The 16,250-nt window shown below is 34.7% G+C and overlaps 2 protein-coding genes across 2 annotated transcripts; one reads left to right on the forward strand and one right to left on the reverse strand.

Moving 5' to 3' along the window:
* Positions 1 to 1,140: 1,140 nt before the first annotated feature.
* Positions 1,141 to 3,433, reverse strand: LOC7479984 (transcription factor bHLH3). Its single transcript, XM_024595472.2, has one exon. It carries the CDS (start codon positions 2,954 to 2,956, stop codon positions 1,445 to 1,447), a length of 1,512 nt encoding a protein of 503 aa, XP_024451240.2. The 5' UTR covers positions 2,957 to 3,433; the 3' UTR covers positions 1,141 to 1,444.
* A 3,167-nt stretch (positions 3,434 to 6,600) lies between these two features.
* On the forward strand, positions 6,601 to 8,304 carry LOC7471991 (cytochrome P450 94A2). Its single transcript, XM_002300753.4, has one exon. It carries the CDS (start codon positions 6,674 to 6,676, stop codon positions 8,225 to 8,227), a length of 1,554 nt encoding a protein of 517 aa, XP_002300789.2. The 5' UTR covers positions 6,601 to 6,673; the 3' UTR covers positions 8,228 to 8,304.
* Positions 8,305 to 16,250: the final 7,946 nt, after the last annotated feature.

Consider the following 16,250-nt stretch of genomic DNA (forward strand, 5'->3'; position numbering starts at 1 on the left):
AATATATCAAAATAAATCATAAACCCTAATTCTCAATAATTATGTTTTTTTAATAATTTTTTTATTTAATAATATGATAAAAAAATAAATGCTCAAAAGGTCGAGCACCAACCCATTGCTGGTATGTTTTTCTATGACCGTGATAACCTTATAGAAAATAAATCAAAAAAATTATGATTCTCAAATCATAATAATTATGTTTTTTTAGGAACCATATTTTTTATTTAACAATATAATAGATCATTTTTATTTAATAATATTATAGAAAAAAAGTAGATGATCGTAAAGTTGAACACCAACCCAATGCTGAGATGTTTTTTCAAGATTATAATAACCTTGTATAAAAAAAGCTAAAATAAATAACATAGTTTAATTTTTAATAAACCGAGATAGAAATATAAAAATTAAAAAGAAAAAAAAAGGAATAAACATGTTACTGTTCCAATAACATGTGAGGTTCCCTCCTCAATTAGTTGTTGTTAATTAGTATGAATAAAATGACACAAATCTAGGAAGAGAGTAGCAAAACCTATCCCGGGTTGGATTTAAAAAAAAAATAGATAAGATTTGACCTGATTAGATATAAACGATTGACAGGTCAATTTATAATCTGGTCGATGATGTCAAAACTCGGTTTAGTTTTTTTTTTTTAAATACAAAACAAATATTATTTTATTTTATTTAAAAAAATTAAAACTACATTTTATTGATACAGGCCAGACGAGATTTAACAATTCTAGAACGAGGATGGCAGCCCACAGCCCACACGATACTACCTCTTCATAATTTTAACTAGAAAAGCAAAGGTTTTAATTTCTCGTTATCTTGTTCCCCGAAGGAACTGAGGAAATTAGATACTACAGCCAATTTCTCATCTGAACAGATTAAAGGAAGTGTGTTCTAATGTTGATGCGGTTATCTAAATTCTTCATTTTGAAAATGGTGCCGTTTGATGTTGCCATGATCCAAACACGTTTTCATCTCAGAAAATGGCAGTGGTATTCATGTTCGATGCCTAGTGCGAATCTTCGAACAACATTAATTGTTTCCAGCATTTCACGCAATGTTCTGAAAGTAGGGTCTAATACACTACGTTGACATCCTCGAGATACACATGAGAAACACATTGAAGCAAGAAAATAGACAGAACAACGTAGGTGGATGATTCAGACTGTTTTGCAATAATGGTGTCCACTTCCCAGTTGGAGCTTTCCTGAGGAGTGATTTCAGAGTTTTCTCCTAGTATTGTTACATACATTCTGTTCTGTCTATTTGGTAGCTTTTTAAACGACCATACAGCAATGATCGGAACACGGATTGCTCTCTTTTAAAACTTGACTACAGAAGCTAATCATCTATCGATACACAATCCCATTTTTGACAAGGACCGGGACATGCATGAGATAGTCTGATGATGTAAATAGAAATATACAGTGAGATGAGATCATTTAGAAAGTGCAGCCTCCAGTTTCTCCTTCAATTGCTCAGCAGCACCACTTGGAGTCCGGATAGAGAATGTGTGAACAATCTTATCACCCTCCATGGACACATTGCACTCTTGAGCTGTAATTTGATGTTCTCTGAATGTTTCTATGATGCTAGAAACTGGGTGAGAATCCAGAGGGCAGCTTGCCCTCACAACTGCATCATCCTGTCCAGGCTGAAAATCAATCTCTGGCACTGGCAACTGCTTTTGATTATTGTTTACCACCCCCCTTTCTGTTTCTAAAGCCCCAATCTTCTTCTGGAGATCAGTGATATAGGTAATGGCATCTCCAAGCAGAGAGGCCTTGTCCATTTTAGAGATATTGGGGACAACAGCTCTTAAAGCATAAAATCTCTGATTGAGCTTCTCCCTCCTCTGTCTCTCTGCTTCCACATGATTCAGTGGCTCTTCTCTTCCATTGGCAGGCTTTCTTCCCCTCTTCCTTGGTTTCCTCTCATCACCCTGAGGGGACAAGTCATCATTTGGCTGCTCCAAACCACCAACCACTGTTTCAGTATTGAAACCCACAATTGCTTGGTTCAGATGCGGAAACAGTTTTGCTTCACTCTTGTCACTAGGGCGCCCATTGGAAGTACTTCCATAAACTTGATTCGTGCTTGTTGCTTTCATTGCATAAGATTCTGAAGTGAAAACCAGTTCATCTTCAACCTTTGGGGAAAAGTTAATGCTAATTGATCGTGATTTTGAGCCACCCAGACTCAGTTCGCGGCCAAAAATTTTTGGAACTGCCTTTGCCTGTGCATTATTAGAAGCCCCAAACAAACCTTTTGCCTTCTCCACAAAATCATGCTCTTCGGGAATTGATTTGACAGAACCGAGCTCTAGAACTCCAGACTTAACAGGTAAAAACACCACTGTTTGAAACCCAGCTGATCTGGCTAAAACTGATCTCAATTGGTAATGATCCAAACAGCTAGGCATGCTAGACGCCCAAATGGACCTACCAGACTTGAATGCCTCTCCAGGGCCATATGCTGAATCACACCGAAATGTAAAATACATTGAGGTTAGATAAAACATCTCCACATCCGAAACCTCATCCAAACTGGCCGCAAAACTACCATCATCTGATCCATTAAAGCATGCATGAAGCTTTCGAAGCACACACTTCTTCACTTTTCTTTTCTCTACTCCCTCCAATTTGCCATCCCCACTGGAGCTTCCATGTACAACCCCTCCACCCTTCGGGTCCTGGCAAATCCCATCACCCCAGACCAATATAGACCCACCAGATTTCAAGCCAGAAGCATACCAGAAAATCACATAATTCCAATGAGAACCTTCTACAACCTTACCAAGACCCTGCTGCACACCCAAATTAGCAGGCGGCGAAACCAAATCATTCAAAATGTTTTTAGAAGCCGACGTGATCAAGAATTCACAGGCCTCAACACCCAGCACTGATTCCACCATACGATTTTCTTCTTTCACCCAAAATTTCTCACCCATGTTCGTCTCCCTCTCAAACAAACCTCAAATATCTCAAAAACTGTATCCTACATAAATCCTGAATTCTCTCATTCTAATATCCAAACCACCCTTGATTCATGACCCCCCACTCAAAAATTAAGTAAAAAAATTACAAGGCTTAGATTCCCGGCAGAATTTTTAAGATCACACAAACTCAACAGAACCGCAAGTTTCACATGTAGCAAACTGAATAAAGCTTATGAAGAAGACAAGATGTTGATCCTATTTTTACAGCACAACAACAAGTTGTCGACTTACAGACAGTTTACAAATACTTGTCTAAAAGAAGAGAAGGAAGCCTCACCTATATCTTTGGGTTTGTATGGTCGGAATTTTTCAGCTTTCAAAGATTCTTCAGTTTCACCTGTCTGAAAATCTTCACATGGTGTTTCTGATTCAAGATTTGATCTGATCTGATGATATATCTAGGGCGGTCCTTTTTTCCTTTTTATTTTTTATTATTTAAATGGGGTCATAACACGTTATGGCGTGCTCATGTTACCCGGGGGTCACTTTTGCTTTTATTTTTTGCCACATCCGAGGCACGTTGTTAGGGTTAATCCGCCCATCCGACTGCTGGTCTTTTTCTTCTTGAGCACAAGGAAGGGCCCAAAGCCATTTCATGATGGAGTCTCTCAGAGAAACCCAAAGCCAATCTCTAGACTAGCCCAGTGCAGAAAAAGCTCAGCCCTCTTTTGATCATTGGGCATCAGTTCCTGCCTTCCTGGTATTGTCATCCTTAATCTCGCTGATCTCATGATAATCACCATGGGAAGGAAGAAAAGAGGTTGGAGACTAACTTCAACTGTATATATAATGTATCCATCATATATGCCTTTATCTCTACATGATCGCACCATATTGTTTCATTTTTCTCAAGGTTTGTCCCTGCATTGATGCTTTTGTTGGGTTCTTGTTTACATATCCAGGCCTTGTTGATTTATGCTTTATGGGGAGGGCTGCCATAGGTTATCTCCCATTATATTACTGTTTTTCACCGATCTTTTCGCTTGGTGCTTATGAATTAATTCTCTTGGTTTAAAAGAAAACAGCCACTCTTCAAAAGATATGGCAACGAGACACATTATGAGGCAACCTTCAGATTTGCAGATCCAGTGCCTCTTGGCAGCTAGCCTTCAGCGGCCATCACAAAGTTTTATAATGGATGAGTTAATGTGTTCTACTTCTGAATTATAATAACATAAATGAGCAGAATTCCATTTTATTATATCAATAATTCTTCCAAAAGAAGAAATATTCCTTCCACTTAAACTAATATTATTCTATTAGTTACTTTTTAAGTTCACCTTGAAAAAAACAATGCAACATAAAATTTATGATAGTTACCAGAAAAGGATAAGATCGAAAAACACTTGCAACATTTATTTATTTATTTGGTTTTCCGTGCAACAGTTGCCAGTATCTTAAAGGTTGGATTTGGTATATATTTTATAATGTTTGCACGTTAAACTTACTATTTGACCAGATGCATGCTTTTGCAGTTGAGATCTTACAAGTGCTTTGATGGGAAGTAAAAAATAAATAATAGCTATTTAAATTCTTGTTGAACAAGCACTTTCAGCAGCATCGGCAAAAATTTGTGGTGGCCAAACCACAAACCAAAATCCCAGGCATTTCCCGCATGCCTTCCAAGGAAACTGGAGCTCTTATCTTTTGTGGGAAATTCCAGTGGGCAAAATGTACCTCTCTGCCTGAGCTTTCAGTGATGATCTTATTAGAATTACGTAAAAAGTTGGCTCTCTTATGTGATATTGATGCAAGCGGAAGTTATGTAGGTCAGTAACAACATGAAAATCGCAAGAAAAAAACATATAAAATTTAATGAGAAAAAAAAGTTATAGGTATAAACTTTGAATTTATAATTTTATTTTTTGAAAAATAAAATTTATGATGGATAACTTTTTAAAAGATTTACAAGATTTTTAAATAAATAAAAAAACTCTATTTATACTAGAAAACAGCTGGGAATAAAAAATATAAAAAAACAAACAAAAAAACTGAATTAAAATATAAAGTCTAAAAAAACTTAGAAAAATAACAAAAACTACCATACTAAGAACATCAGTGCTCAAAACATGAATTTAAGTTGTGTTTGTTTTCCGGAAAGTGGTTTCTGGGAAACTACTTTCCGGAAACTATTTTCCAAACTTTCCTGTGTTTGTTTGTCATTAGAAAAGTTGGTTAACGAAAAACATTTTCCAGTAAAAAGAAAATTTGGTTTGGTTTCCAGGAAAATATTTTTCTTTTATTTTGGGCGGAAAACACTTTTCAGAAATTCTGAAAAATTTAGAAATGTCATATTATTTGCTGATTATATTAAATTTGGTTCTCAAACTTTTGATTGCTATATATATTTTGTTTTGAATTTTTTTTCAATTTCATCCATTAGAATTTAATTTTTATATTAATTTTGGTCCTTATTTTTATAATTGTTAATTATTTGCTTTTCCCTTATATTTTTTAATTGAAATTTTTTATCTATCAAATTTGATCCTCATTCTTTTGATTGTTACTTATTTTATTTGAAATAATTTATGAAACGTTAATTATTATTATTTTAATTTCTTCATCTTTCAATTCTTTTATTTTTTAGATTTGATCTTAATTATTTTGATTATTATTTATTTTATTTGAGATAATTTATGAAATTATATTTTTTTCAATTCCATTCTCATTCAACTTTTTAATTTGTAAGATTTGTTCCTCATTATTTTAATAAACTTGAAAAAAAATAAAAAATTAATAAGTTATTTTTCAGCTCATTTTCCATGATATAACCAAATACTGGAAAGTATTTTTCAACTTATTTTTCATTATACTACCAAACATCGAAAAACAATTTATTTTCTCGGAATTCACTTTCCCGGAATTTACTTTCCAAAAAGAAACTACTTTCCAGCAAACAAATGGGGCATTAAAAGACATAACAATCCATTCTATCCTAAAAAAATTACTTGTAAAATTTTGAGTTTGCTTTAACAGTAGGATATTTATTATAACAGTTTTAAAAAACTAACTGATCTTAATCATTTCCTTGAATCTAAATGTTTTTTATTAATTCATAAAAATATCTACTAAATTATTTACGTCTCAACCAAATCTGGATCTAATAATATTAGACGATTTTTCAAGAGCTTAGATCCAATTGTGTCGGACTGTCGGCTACATCATATAAATGTTTAAATCCAGGGTCATCATCTCTATCAACCACTTGACTTACGTGAATGGTCAATACATTTCCCAAAACGAGAAGCTTCTATAAATAATTTAATTTAATAATAATAAAAAGAAAAGAGTGGTTGTAAAAGCCAACTACACATTATTAACAAAATTCAAAACCAATATTGGTCACTTTCAAAAGTTGATCGTTGCCTATATAAATGAAATATATATTTGTTAAAAAACAAAGTAAAAAAGTTATATATATAGATGAATTTAAAATAATTTAATTCAACTTTTTTTAATTAGAATTGATGTTTATCATTAAAAGTAAACAACAACCTCGATGACGAAAGTAATAATAATAATAATAATTTATTTATTTATTCAAATGGTAATGAAGTTATCCTAGCAAGTCAATGGAGCTTAATTATAAGTAGCTCCTCAAGGTTCACATAGACGAATCCATCTATCAGCTTACACGGCTTGCCTCCAATCACCAGACCAGACCAGACCATGTCTATTATTGAGCTGTTAGCATCAATTGCCCTTGTTGTCTCACTCTTCTTCTATCTCACCAAAAACTCCAACTCCAAAGCATCATCAAAATCCAATCCATATCTCCCAAAACCATACCCCTTAATTGGATCCTCTGTAGCCATCTATGCCAATAGAAACCGAGTCATCCAATGGACATCAGATCTTATCCAAAACTCCCCCACTGCCACTATTGTTCTCCACCGTTTCTTGGATGACAGCCGTGTCCATACAGGAAACCCAGCAAATGTCCAACATATACTTAAAACCCAGTTTCACAACTATGGGAAAGGCAGCAAATTTCGGCGAATTCTCTTCGATTTTCTTGGAAACGGTATCTTTAACATTGATGGCGATTCTTGGAAGTTTCAAAGGCAAGTTTCCAGCAATGAATTCAACACCAAATCACTGCGTAAATTCGTCGAGACCCTCGTTGATACTGAACTCTCTCAACGCTTGATCCCGATTCTCTCCTCCGCTGCTGCTAACAATACAGTTCTTGATTTGCAAGACATACTTCAAAGATTCGCTTTTGACAACATATGCAATATCGCTTTCGGATACGACCCTGCATACTTGCTGCCTGATCTCCCTGAAGCAGAATTTGCAAAAACTTTCGATGACGCTGCCAAGATAAGCAGCGAGAGGTTAAATTCAGTTTTCCCCTATCTTTGGAAGATTAAAAGGGTCTTGAATATTGGTTCAGAGAAACGCCTCAAAGAAGCATCCTCTCAACTACGTCAGTTCGCCAAAAATATCATCAAAGAAAAGAAGCAAGAACTCAGCAAAAAACCATCACTCGAATCCGTCGATCTATTATCCCGGTTCTTGAGCTCTGGTCATTCTGATGAAGACTTTGTCACTGATATTGTCATCAGTTTTATACTAGCTGGCCGGGACACGACTTCTGCTGCCTTAACATGGTATTTCTGGCTACTCTCTCAGAACCAAGAAGTGGAGAAGGAAGTACTTAGGGAAATAAAAGAGAAATCGGAGAGTCCAGTTTATGAGGAAGTTAAGGACATGGTTTACACACATGCTTCTTTATGTGAGAGCATGAGGCTGTACCCTCCTGTCCCAATAGATAGCAAGGTTGCAAAGCACGACGATGTTTTGCCTGATGGGACTGTGGTTAAGAAGGGTATGAGAGTATCTTACCATCCCTATGCAATGGGGAGGCTCGAGGTGTTGTGGGGTTCAGATTGGGAAAAGTTCAAGCCAGAGAGATGGCTGGAGAGTGCTGCCGATGGAGCTACTAAGAATGGGAAGTGGAGTTTTGTGGGGAGGGACCCGTATACCTACCCTGTTTTTCAGGCTGGGCCAAGGATTTGTTTGGGTAAGGACATGGCTTTCTTGCAAATGAAGAAGGTGGTGGCTGGAATATTACGGAGGTTTAAGGTTGTACCGGTGGCAGAGGATGGTTTTGAGCCCGAGTTTGTTGCTTATTTGACGGGCAAGATGAAGGGTGGTTTTCCTGTGAGGTTCGAGAAGAGAGCTGACGGTAAGAATTCCCTTGATTGTCAGCACCTTTGAATGGATATATGTATGATCATATGATGTATGCATGGATGTTTTTCTGTTTGATATAAATAAGAAGCATAATTCTATCATATATGTATTTTTAGTGAATTTGTTGGATTCTTTTAATCAGTTGTTGGTATTAATGATAAATAAATAAATAAATATAACGTATAGTGTGTTAATACACACACACACACATTGAATAATACCCCACGACAATATTTAAATTTTGTACCTAATAAATAGGTATGATTGTTGATTTTGATTTTGGTTATCATCCCACACGCAGTGCACAAAACTTTCGCTCTCCTTGAAATGTCCTTGTAGCTCAAATCAAATTATTCTCGCTAAGTTCAGATTTTTTTTAACATAAAATAAAAAAATTTCAAGCATTTCTAATATTTTTTCAAAAAAAAAAACTTAGATTATATGTTGGTTGATCCGATATTACTTGATCGACTTTACAAGTTCAAAAACAATTTAAATAATTGTAACAACATAATTTGACTAAAAATTTAAATTCAAGATGACATATTATTTTTTAATATTAAGATGACAACATAGTGAATCAACTCAGGTCGACTTTTTAAATTTGCAACCTTGCTTATAAGACCATGACGACTCCCAGAAAGCAAATTGAAAAAAAATAAAGAGCTTAGTTCTCACTTAAGTCAATGATAAAAGATAAAATAAAATAAAAAGATTCAATTAAAAAAGCCAAAAAACATCTAGAGTTAACTCGAGTTAATATGTCATATTCACGACTCAAATCTGATAAAAAAAAAAACATGAGGATAAAATTATAGAAAAAATTTAAAATTTATCTCAAATAAAACAAATGACAATAAAAAAAGAATATGGAGCAAAAATGACAAATAAAAAAAATAAAAGGGTTGAAATTAAAAAAAAAATTAATTTTATAAATCATTTTAAATAAAATAAATTAAAGAGTTATTTGTCTTTGAAAATTTGAAGGTTTAGGCGCGAAAATCAAGAATAGGTGAGAAATGAGGGGGGGAGAAATGAGGGGAGGGGGGGGGGGGTCATTGGCTACAAGTGCCACCCAAGAATAAAGAATTTGCCTAGAGAATTCAAACACCGTCGTCAATGATACCTCACGCGCCAACAAGTGTGTTTAATATTTTTTATATTTATTAAAATATTAAACCACCACTCATTCAAAATATATATAATCCTAACTAAAAAAATCAGATGGAAGTGAGAAAAAAGTGTCTGGGTGACAATTAAATTTTTTTACTTTAAATGATGATTTAATTATTTTACTGTGTTTATACAGAAATTTAAAAAAACTCCTAGATGTGAGCTACAAATTTCATTTGTTTTAAAAGCAATTTATTCATTTTATGAGTTGTCTCTGATTAGCCTCGTAATGATAAATTAACTATGAGAAAAAGATGTATCATCTCAACTACAGCTAAAAACATCATTATATTATATTATTTCATGTTTTGTGTCTTATTATACTGTTAAACACTAAGCAGTACTGAGCTCGTCGTTAATAATAAGTAGTCATAATCAAATGTGCATTGCAAGGCGCACTGAAATCAGTGAATTATCAAAAACTCCAGAGCATGATACCCGCCCCTTCCTATACCATTCCAGCAGGACCTGTCATTCAATTAATTCAAGGTCAAACAACATTTGATTACAAATTAAATTCATCATGTAAATCATGGAGATAACACAACATGGTTTATTCCACTAATTTCAAAGAGGTCGTGCTTTATGAGTTTAAGAAACGGACCTTCAATGGAGACCAAAGGAGAGTTAAGGATGTTGGAACTTAATATCTCTGCTACTGTTCACGGTTGGGTCAAAGTGCTGCTGCTCATGGTTTGAACTAAACGGCCACCGATGGGTGAAGATAAAACTGTTTTTCACGGCTGAAACTGTAGCTACTGCTCACAACCGACATTGGTGCTGTGGCTGTTCTTCAATGGAGAAAACTAGAGAAACGAGGCTGTTGAATCTTGGACTGCTGCTGCTGGAAGGCTGCTGCACAGATTTGTTGTGCGAAGAGATTGCCTGCTGCTGCTTACGGCTGAAACAAGAGAGGTAGTTCACGGAAAAGATAAAGCTATCGTTCACAGCTGAAAACTTCAGCTGCTATTCCTAGCCGACGCTGGGGCTGTGCTCTGCTACTGGAATAGAGAAGGTGAGGCTGATGCTGTGAACAGGTACTGGACTGTCGTGGATGGAGAACAAGATATGGATGCTTCTTGATTGATGTGAGGCTGTCAGCGTGGAGAAGAAGAAATGGACGATGCTTGGTGGTGAAACCGTTAATTGGTGAGGGTGAGTTTGGAAATGGTGGCCGACTGCTGCTTGTTGTGGTGGTGGAGAGACGGTGGCTGATTCTTTTAGTAAGGGTTAATTATTTTGGAGCTTCTTGTTGCTTCTGGGGATGTCACAGTGCAGCTACTTCAATGGAGGAATGAGCGTTGCTGCTGGAAGACGGTCTGAGACGCCGCTGTGTTGGAAATTACTGGTGCACGCTGCTGCTGGTTCTTCCTCAAATTAACTGCGGAGCTGGAGGTGATGGAGCTTGCTGCAGTGGCGTAAGGATTTCTGTTGGTCCTGACCAAACACATATGGTGCCATTGCTCTTGGCTGAACTGGGCTGTTGCTTGTGATGAAAGGGCTCTCGGTTACTGATACGGTGGGGATGAAGAAATAGAAAGCGCTGGCGAGGGCTTTTGACTGAGAAGAGAAAAAAAAAACAACGAGTCTGATGTTTACTTGTCGTGATAAGGGTGAAGGCTGAAGTGTGATGGTTGGGAGATGGTATTTTTGGCAGTGCTCACGCCCCTCTCTCTGCTGCTTAGGTTAGGGTTTTGTTGGATCTTTAGGGAAAAACGGGCAGGTTTTAAGGCTTATGGTTCAATCCTTGCTGAGGAATAACTCTTAGCTAATCATTAAAGTTAAGGATAAAAACTTGTCTGGCTGATAATGAAAAATACAAGGTTATTTTTATAAGCAGAGCAGTACAGAATATAGTACTTTTGAAAAAGAATTTATAGGTGTTTTTAATACAATAAGAACTGAAATCTTGGATAGAGTGAAGTGACAATGTCGGGGTATAAGTTGCCATAAAATTTAAGGAAGAAATTAAAGCTAACATGTGGGTACTTGAGTATCATTTTCTTTTGTTTCAGGGAGAAAAAGATAATGAATAGTAAAATTATGGGCTTTTTCAATTTGATTCTTGAATTTTTGGCACTTTGCAATGGAGCCCCTGATCAACCTTAATCTTTTGAATTCCTTATAATTTCACTCTTAGCCTTCTTAATTCAATTGAACCCTTAAATTAGCATTTTTTACAAAGTGATCTTTGGTTTCGAATTTCTTCAACGTGGTCCTTAACTGAACTTCATACTTTAAATTTCTTTCAATTAAGCTTCTGATTGCACCAATTTAGTCTTTCAAAGTTTCAATCGTATCCCTAATCTTTTAATCTTTGCGAATTGATCCAAATTAGGCTTCTAAACTTGATTTTTTTTCAATTTAGTCCTTGATTGAATGCATAAAACTCATTAGAAGTTTAATTAAGCCCTTACATAAGTCAATTAAAACTGTTATAAGTTTAGACTTAATTATTATTTTTTTTTTAATTTTGGTCAAGTTTGGATTTCAACCTTAACTATCTTCCTTTCTTCATGTCATCTTGTCAAAACATCATAATCTAACTATCTTCTGGTATTTTGATTTTTTACAGCTCGAACGTTTATCTCCTCATATCCCAAAAAAAAATTTGGATTTTATATTTCTTATTTTTTTATTTTTTTAAAATATATATATATATACACACACACATTTTATAAAACAAATTTTAGGGGTCCAAAATTGGGTTATCACATGTTATTCCTAAAACTTCATTAATTCTCATTATGTTTTCATCCTTGTATGTTGAGATATGAGGGAACAAGATTTTGACCTCCTATATTCTACCCACAAAAAAGATTGATTTCGATGCCAATTGGTTTCTCCCGGAGAGAAAAGTTCAATGAAGATTGTTTTGTCTTTCAGATAAGCTAGAAAAAATAGATCGTAACTTGTAAAGTTTTTTTTTACTTGATTTTTAATTTTAAGATTGATTAAATTTTTTTTGAGGTTAGAAATGGGGATATTAAGGATCTTATAATATTTTTAGAATTTTTTGTTAAAAAAATATTAAAATCTAGGTTTTTAGGGTTCAAAAATCAATTGTTAACAAAAAACATCCTTTTGTCAAAATAGAAAAAAGAAAACATATAAAGAAAAGGTGAGGATTTTAACTAAATACATTTTTTTCTTGAGAGTTTTAATTAATCCCTTTGAACTCTTTAAAATATTTATTTTAATTGTCATAGAATTAAATAAAAATTGAATTTGAAAATGGTCTCATGTTATTTCTTCTATTCCATAATTTATTGTACATGTATCACCATTAATTAACAAGACTATTTACAGTTTATACTTATAAAATATTTACATATACCTTTATCTTTTGCCTATTATTATTGAGATGAATTTTTAGTTCTGATATTTAACCAACACCCACAACTACTTTTATAATTTATATATATATTGAATTCATTATATATTTATAGTCTTTTATAATATTAGAAAACATATTTATAATAGTGAACCCCTTTTTTTATCAATTAGAAATTAAACATAGCGAGCATAATAACAATTATTGTTTTTTTTTATATAAATGAAGAGCTTGTTTATTAAGTTTGATTCTGTAATACAGAACAAAGAAACTCTGAAACATGTCTCATGGTGAGTGGGCTCACAAATTGATCAGAACTCCTGGCTAAACAATTAGCTACTATGTTTGCAATTCTCGTAATATGGTTTACTCTATAATTAAGAGCACCAACAACCATCAGGTGGCAGTTTTAGAGGAGTAGACCGAACTCAGTATTATCAGTATGAGCTGAAACAAGATCGTCCACTGTAGCTTTAACATCAATTTCTATGATGACATTACTGAGATTTAATGAAATCAGTTTTTGCAAGACTCCCTTAAGTGCCAAACCCTCAGCCATTGCAGCTGTAAACACTCATCTGGTTGTCCAACACCCTGACAACAGAACTTGTTCCCATAGCTATAATATCTACAACATTGCTGCATTCACATTGCACTTGAAGAATCCAACATGAGGCTTCTCCCAAGCTTGTATGGAGGACTGGTGGATTCTTGAGCGCATAGGAATGGAATGTGCAGATTTCCTGGCCTTTAAGAAGTCTACTCCCTTTGACTACATTGTAAGCTGACAGAGCCTTGTTGGTCCACACCTTATCATTTATGTGGCTTCAAATGGACTACACGACCACTGCAACCTTCAGCAGCAAATTCTCATCCAGCAAATTAAACTGATTGGTCAAAAGCCATTGCTGGAAAGTAATTGATGCAATCATCTGAGTAGTCAAACCAATCTTCTGCCAACAACACTTCACAAATGAGCAATGAACAAAGACATGCTCTTGTGTCTCACCTGCAGATCCATAAAAAACACAAACATCATTGACCTCAATTCCTTTTTGAAGTAGCCGAGCTCGTGTAGGAATGCAATCCTGACAAGATCTCCATAAAAAGAGTTTGATCTTCGGTGGTATCTTCAAATTCCATAACCTTCTCCATTTCTTATCTGAATTGTCTCCAAAATTGGGCCCATCCACCTCTATAGCTACATGGTATCCTGATTTGCAGGTATAAGATCCATTTTTTCTATAATGCCAGATCAATCCATCCTTCACTCCTCTTGAAGATAAAGGAATGCTCAAAATTGAGGTTGCATCTACGGATTAAAAAAGAGAATCTATTAAGCACTCATCCCATCCAGTTCCATTGTCCGTGATAAGGTCACGCACCAACATAGAATCAAGGCCTTCCATCACGGGAGTCTCCACATATTTATTAGTGTCATTACACAACCATGCATATATCTGACCAAACATTAACCTTCGTACCCGTGCCAATACGCCATCTAGTGCCTCTTATGTCTCTCGTGAGCTGAGAATACTTCGCCAAACAAAGCTAGGCCCATGCCCTAAACTGGCATTACTTCGAAAAGTCCTCTCTAGCTAGGGAAATATCTTGCTCTGAGGATATCTTACTCACTAAATAAAGTTATTCGACTGTTAATTTCAATCCTAGCTTGCCAATAAGTGCCATATATATTGAAGCAATGTAAGTTACGAAGACCCATACCACCATTGTCTTTTCTTTGACAAAGTCTATCCTATCTTTGTCAAATGATCATGCCTCGTCCATTTTTTCCATTATTGCCCCACCAATAATTGTTCATCATTCTTTGCACTTCCTCGCATAAAGTAAAGGGTAATAGAAAAACACCCATTCTGTAGTTAGAAAGAGCTTGAGCGAAAGACGTAATCATCATTGTTTTTCCTGCTTTCGATAGCATGCGATTTCTCCAACCTGGAATCCTCCTCCTCATCCTATCTCGAATGAAAGCAAATACCGCCCTTTTATTCCTTCCGGTAAGTGACAGGAAGCCTAAATATCTTCCAAGATGCAACAGGGAGACGACTCCTATAATATCCGAAATATAAAATCTACATTAGGCTTGGCATTATTACTAAAGAAAATACATTATTTATGAAAATTAAAGGCATGGAAGCAACTCATATTAACAAAGCAGGTGTTCGACTAAAACTACTCTCGTGAGCATTCGCCCTGGAAAAAGAAATTGTCTTGTCGTCAGCAACCAGATAATTATTCTCGAAGTGGTATAGTGGATTTAAAAGCCACGTGCATCCATGACAGCTACAGCAAGAAGAATAAAAAACACATTTGCAACGTTTATTTTTCTTTTCGGTGCAGCAGTTGCCAGTTGCCACTATCTTGAAGAGTCGATTTGTGTTCCCTTAATATCTGTAACGTTACCATTCCTACATGTGCTTTTGATGTGCCTGTCAGTGGGGTCCACAACTTTATTAATTTAATGATTCCAAGTTCACACATGTCACATGAACAGCGTGGCGCATAAAAAAAAGTTTTTTTTTTTTTAGTTTAACGTGGGTGTCCGGCCCAGTTTGCGCGCACCTCGACTAATCCCACGGGTCCTGAAATTAACGACCATATAAGCCTCCAGTGGCCATCATATGAGCAACCACAGGGCTCGAACCTGAGACCACAGATAAAGCAAACCTCTTAGTCCCAAGTTTTTACTACTGGAGCACCATCTAAATGATTAAAAAAAAAACCATTGGGCACCACCAAGCTTTTTTCCATGAATTGGTAGTGCACTAGTCACGTAGCTCCTAGGGTTTTAATTTAATTTATAATATCATAGAAAAAACCACTTGTATGATGGATTTGTTCTTTGATATTATGATTTTTTTTAATTGAAAATTCAGAAGATGTTGTTTACATTTAATAAAATAAATTAAAAAATAATATAAATGGATAAAATAAAAAATAATTGTTAGCGCTAATTAAATATTAAAATAAATTTTTTTTATTAAAAAATATAAATAAAAAATAACACAAGTTAAAAATAAATAAAAAGGAGGGAGGTTATTAATTAATTTTTTAAAAACAATTATCAAAAGTTGAAAGAAAGAGGTTGAGTTTTGTTGAGCTAGGCTTGTTTTGTTTTTTAAAGAGAGGACGACGCGTCAAGCATCTTGTCTCTTGTTGATTTATTTTTAGGTCATTTTCTATGATTGAAAAATTAAAATATGAGTTTTTAGATTTTAAAATCTATTTTTAACTTGTTTTTATATGAAAACACATAAAAAAACACCATAAAATTTTTAATAAACTCATTCTCAACCACAAAACACCCTCTAATCACTCCAAAACAAATACAAAAAAAATAAATGGATTATATATGCTCTATTTTTGCTGGCATGGTTACAGAGAAAAAAACACATTTATTTAACTTCTATAAAGAAGATGATGAACTTATTGACATATCAACCTTTTTATAGTTGGAATGTGCACTTTGTCTCCTCAACATTTTCGAATAACTTTTTTTTTTCATCTCTCAACATCCAAAAA

This window comes from Populus trichocarpa, chromosome 2, assembly GCF_000002775.5.
Source record: "Populus trichocarpa isolate Nisqually-1 chromosome 2, P.trichocarpa_v4.1, whole genome shotgun sequence".
In the NCBI taxonomy this organism is placed as follows: domain Eukaryota; kingdom Viridiplantae; phylum Streptophyta; class Magnoliopsida; order Malpighiales; family Salicaceae; genus Populus; species Populus trichocarpa.

Excerpts from the sequence above, each read along its gene's own strand:
- LOC7479984 (XM_024595472.2), bottom strand. The coding sequence starts at position 2,956 with ATGGGTGAGAAATTTTGGGTGAAAGAAGAAAATCGTATGGTGGAATCA.
- LOC7471991 (XM_002300753.4), top strand. The coding sequence starts at position 6,674 with ATGTCTATTATTGAGCTGTTAGCATCAATTGCCCTTGTTGTCTCACTC.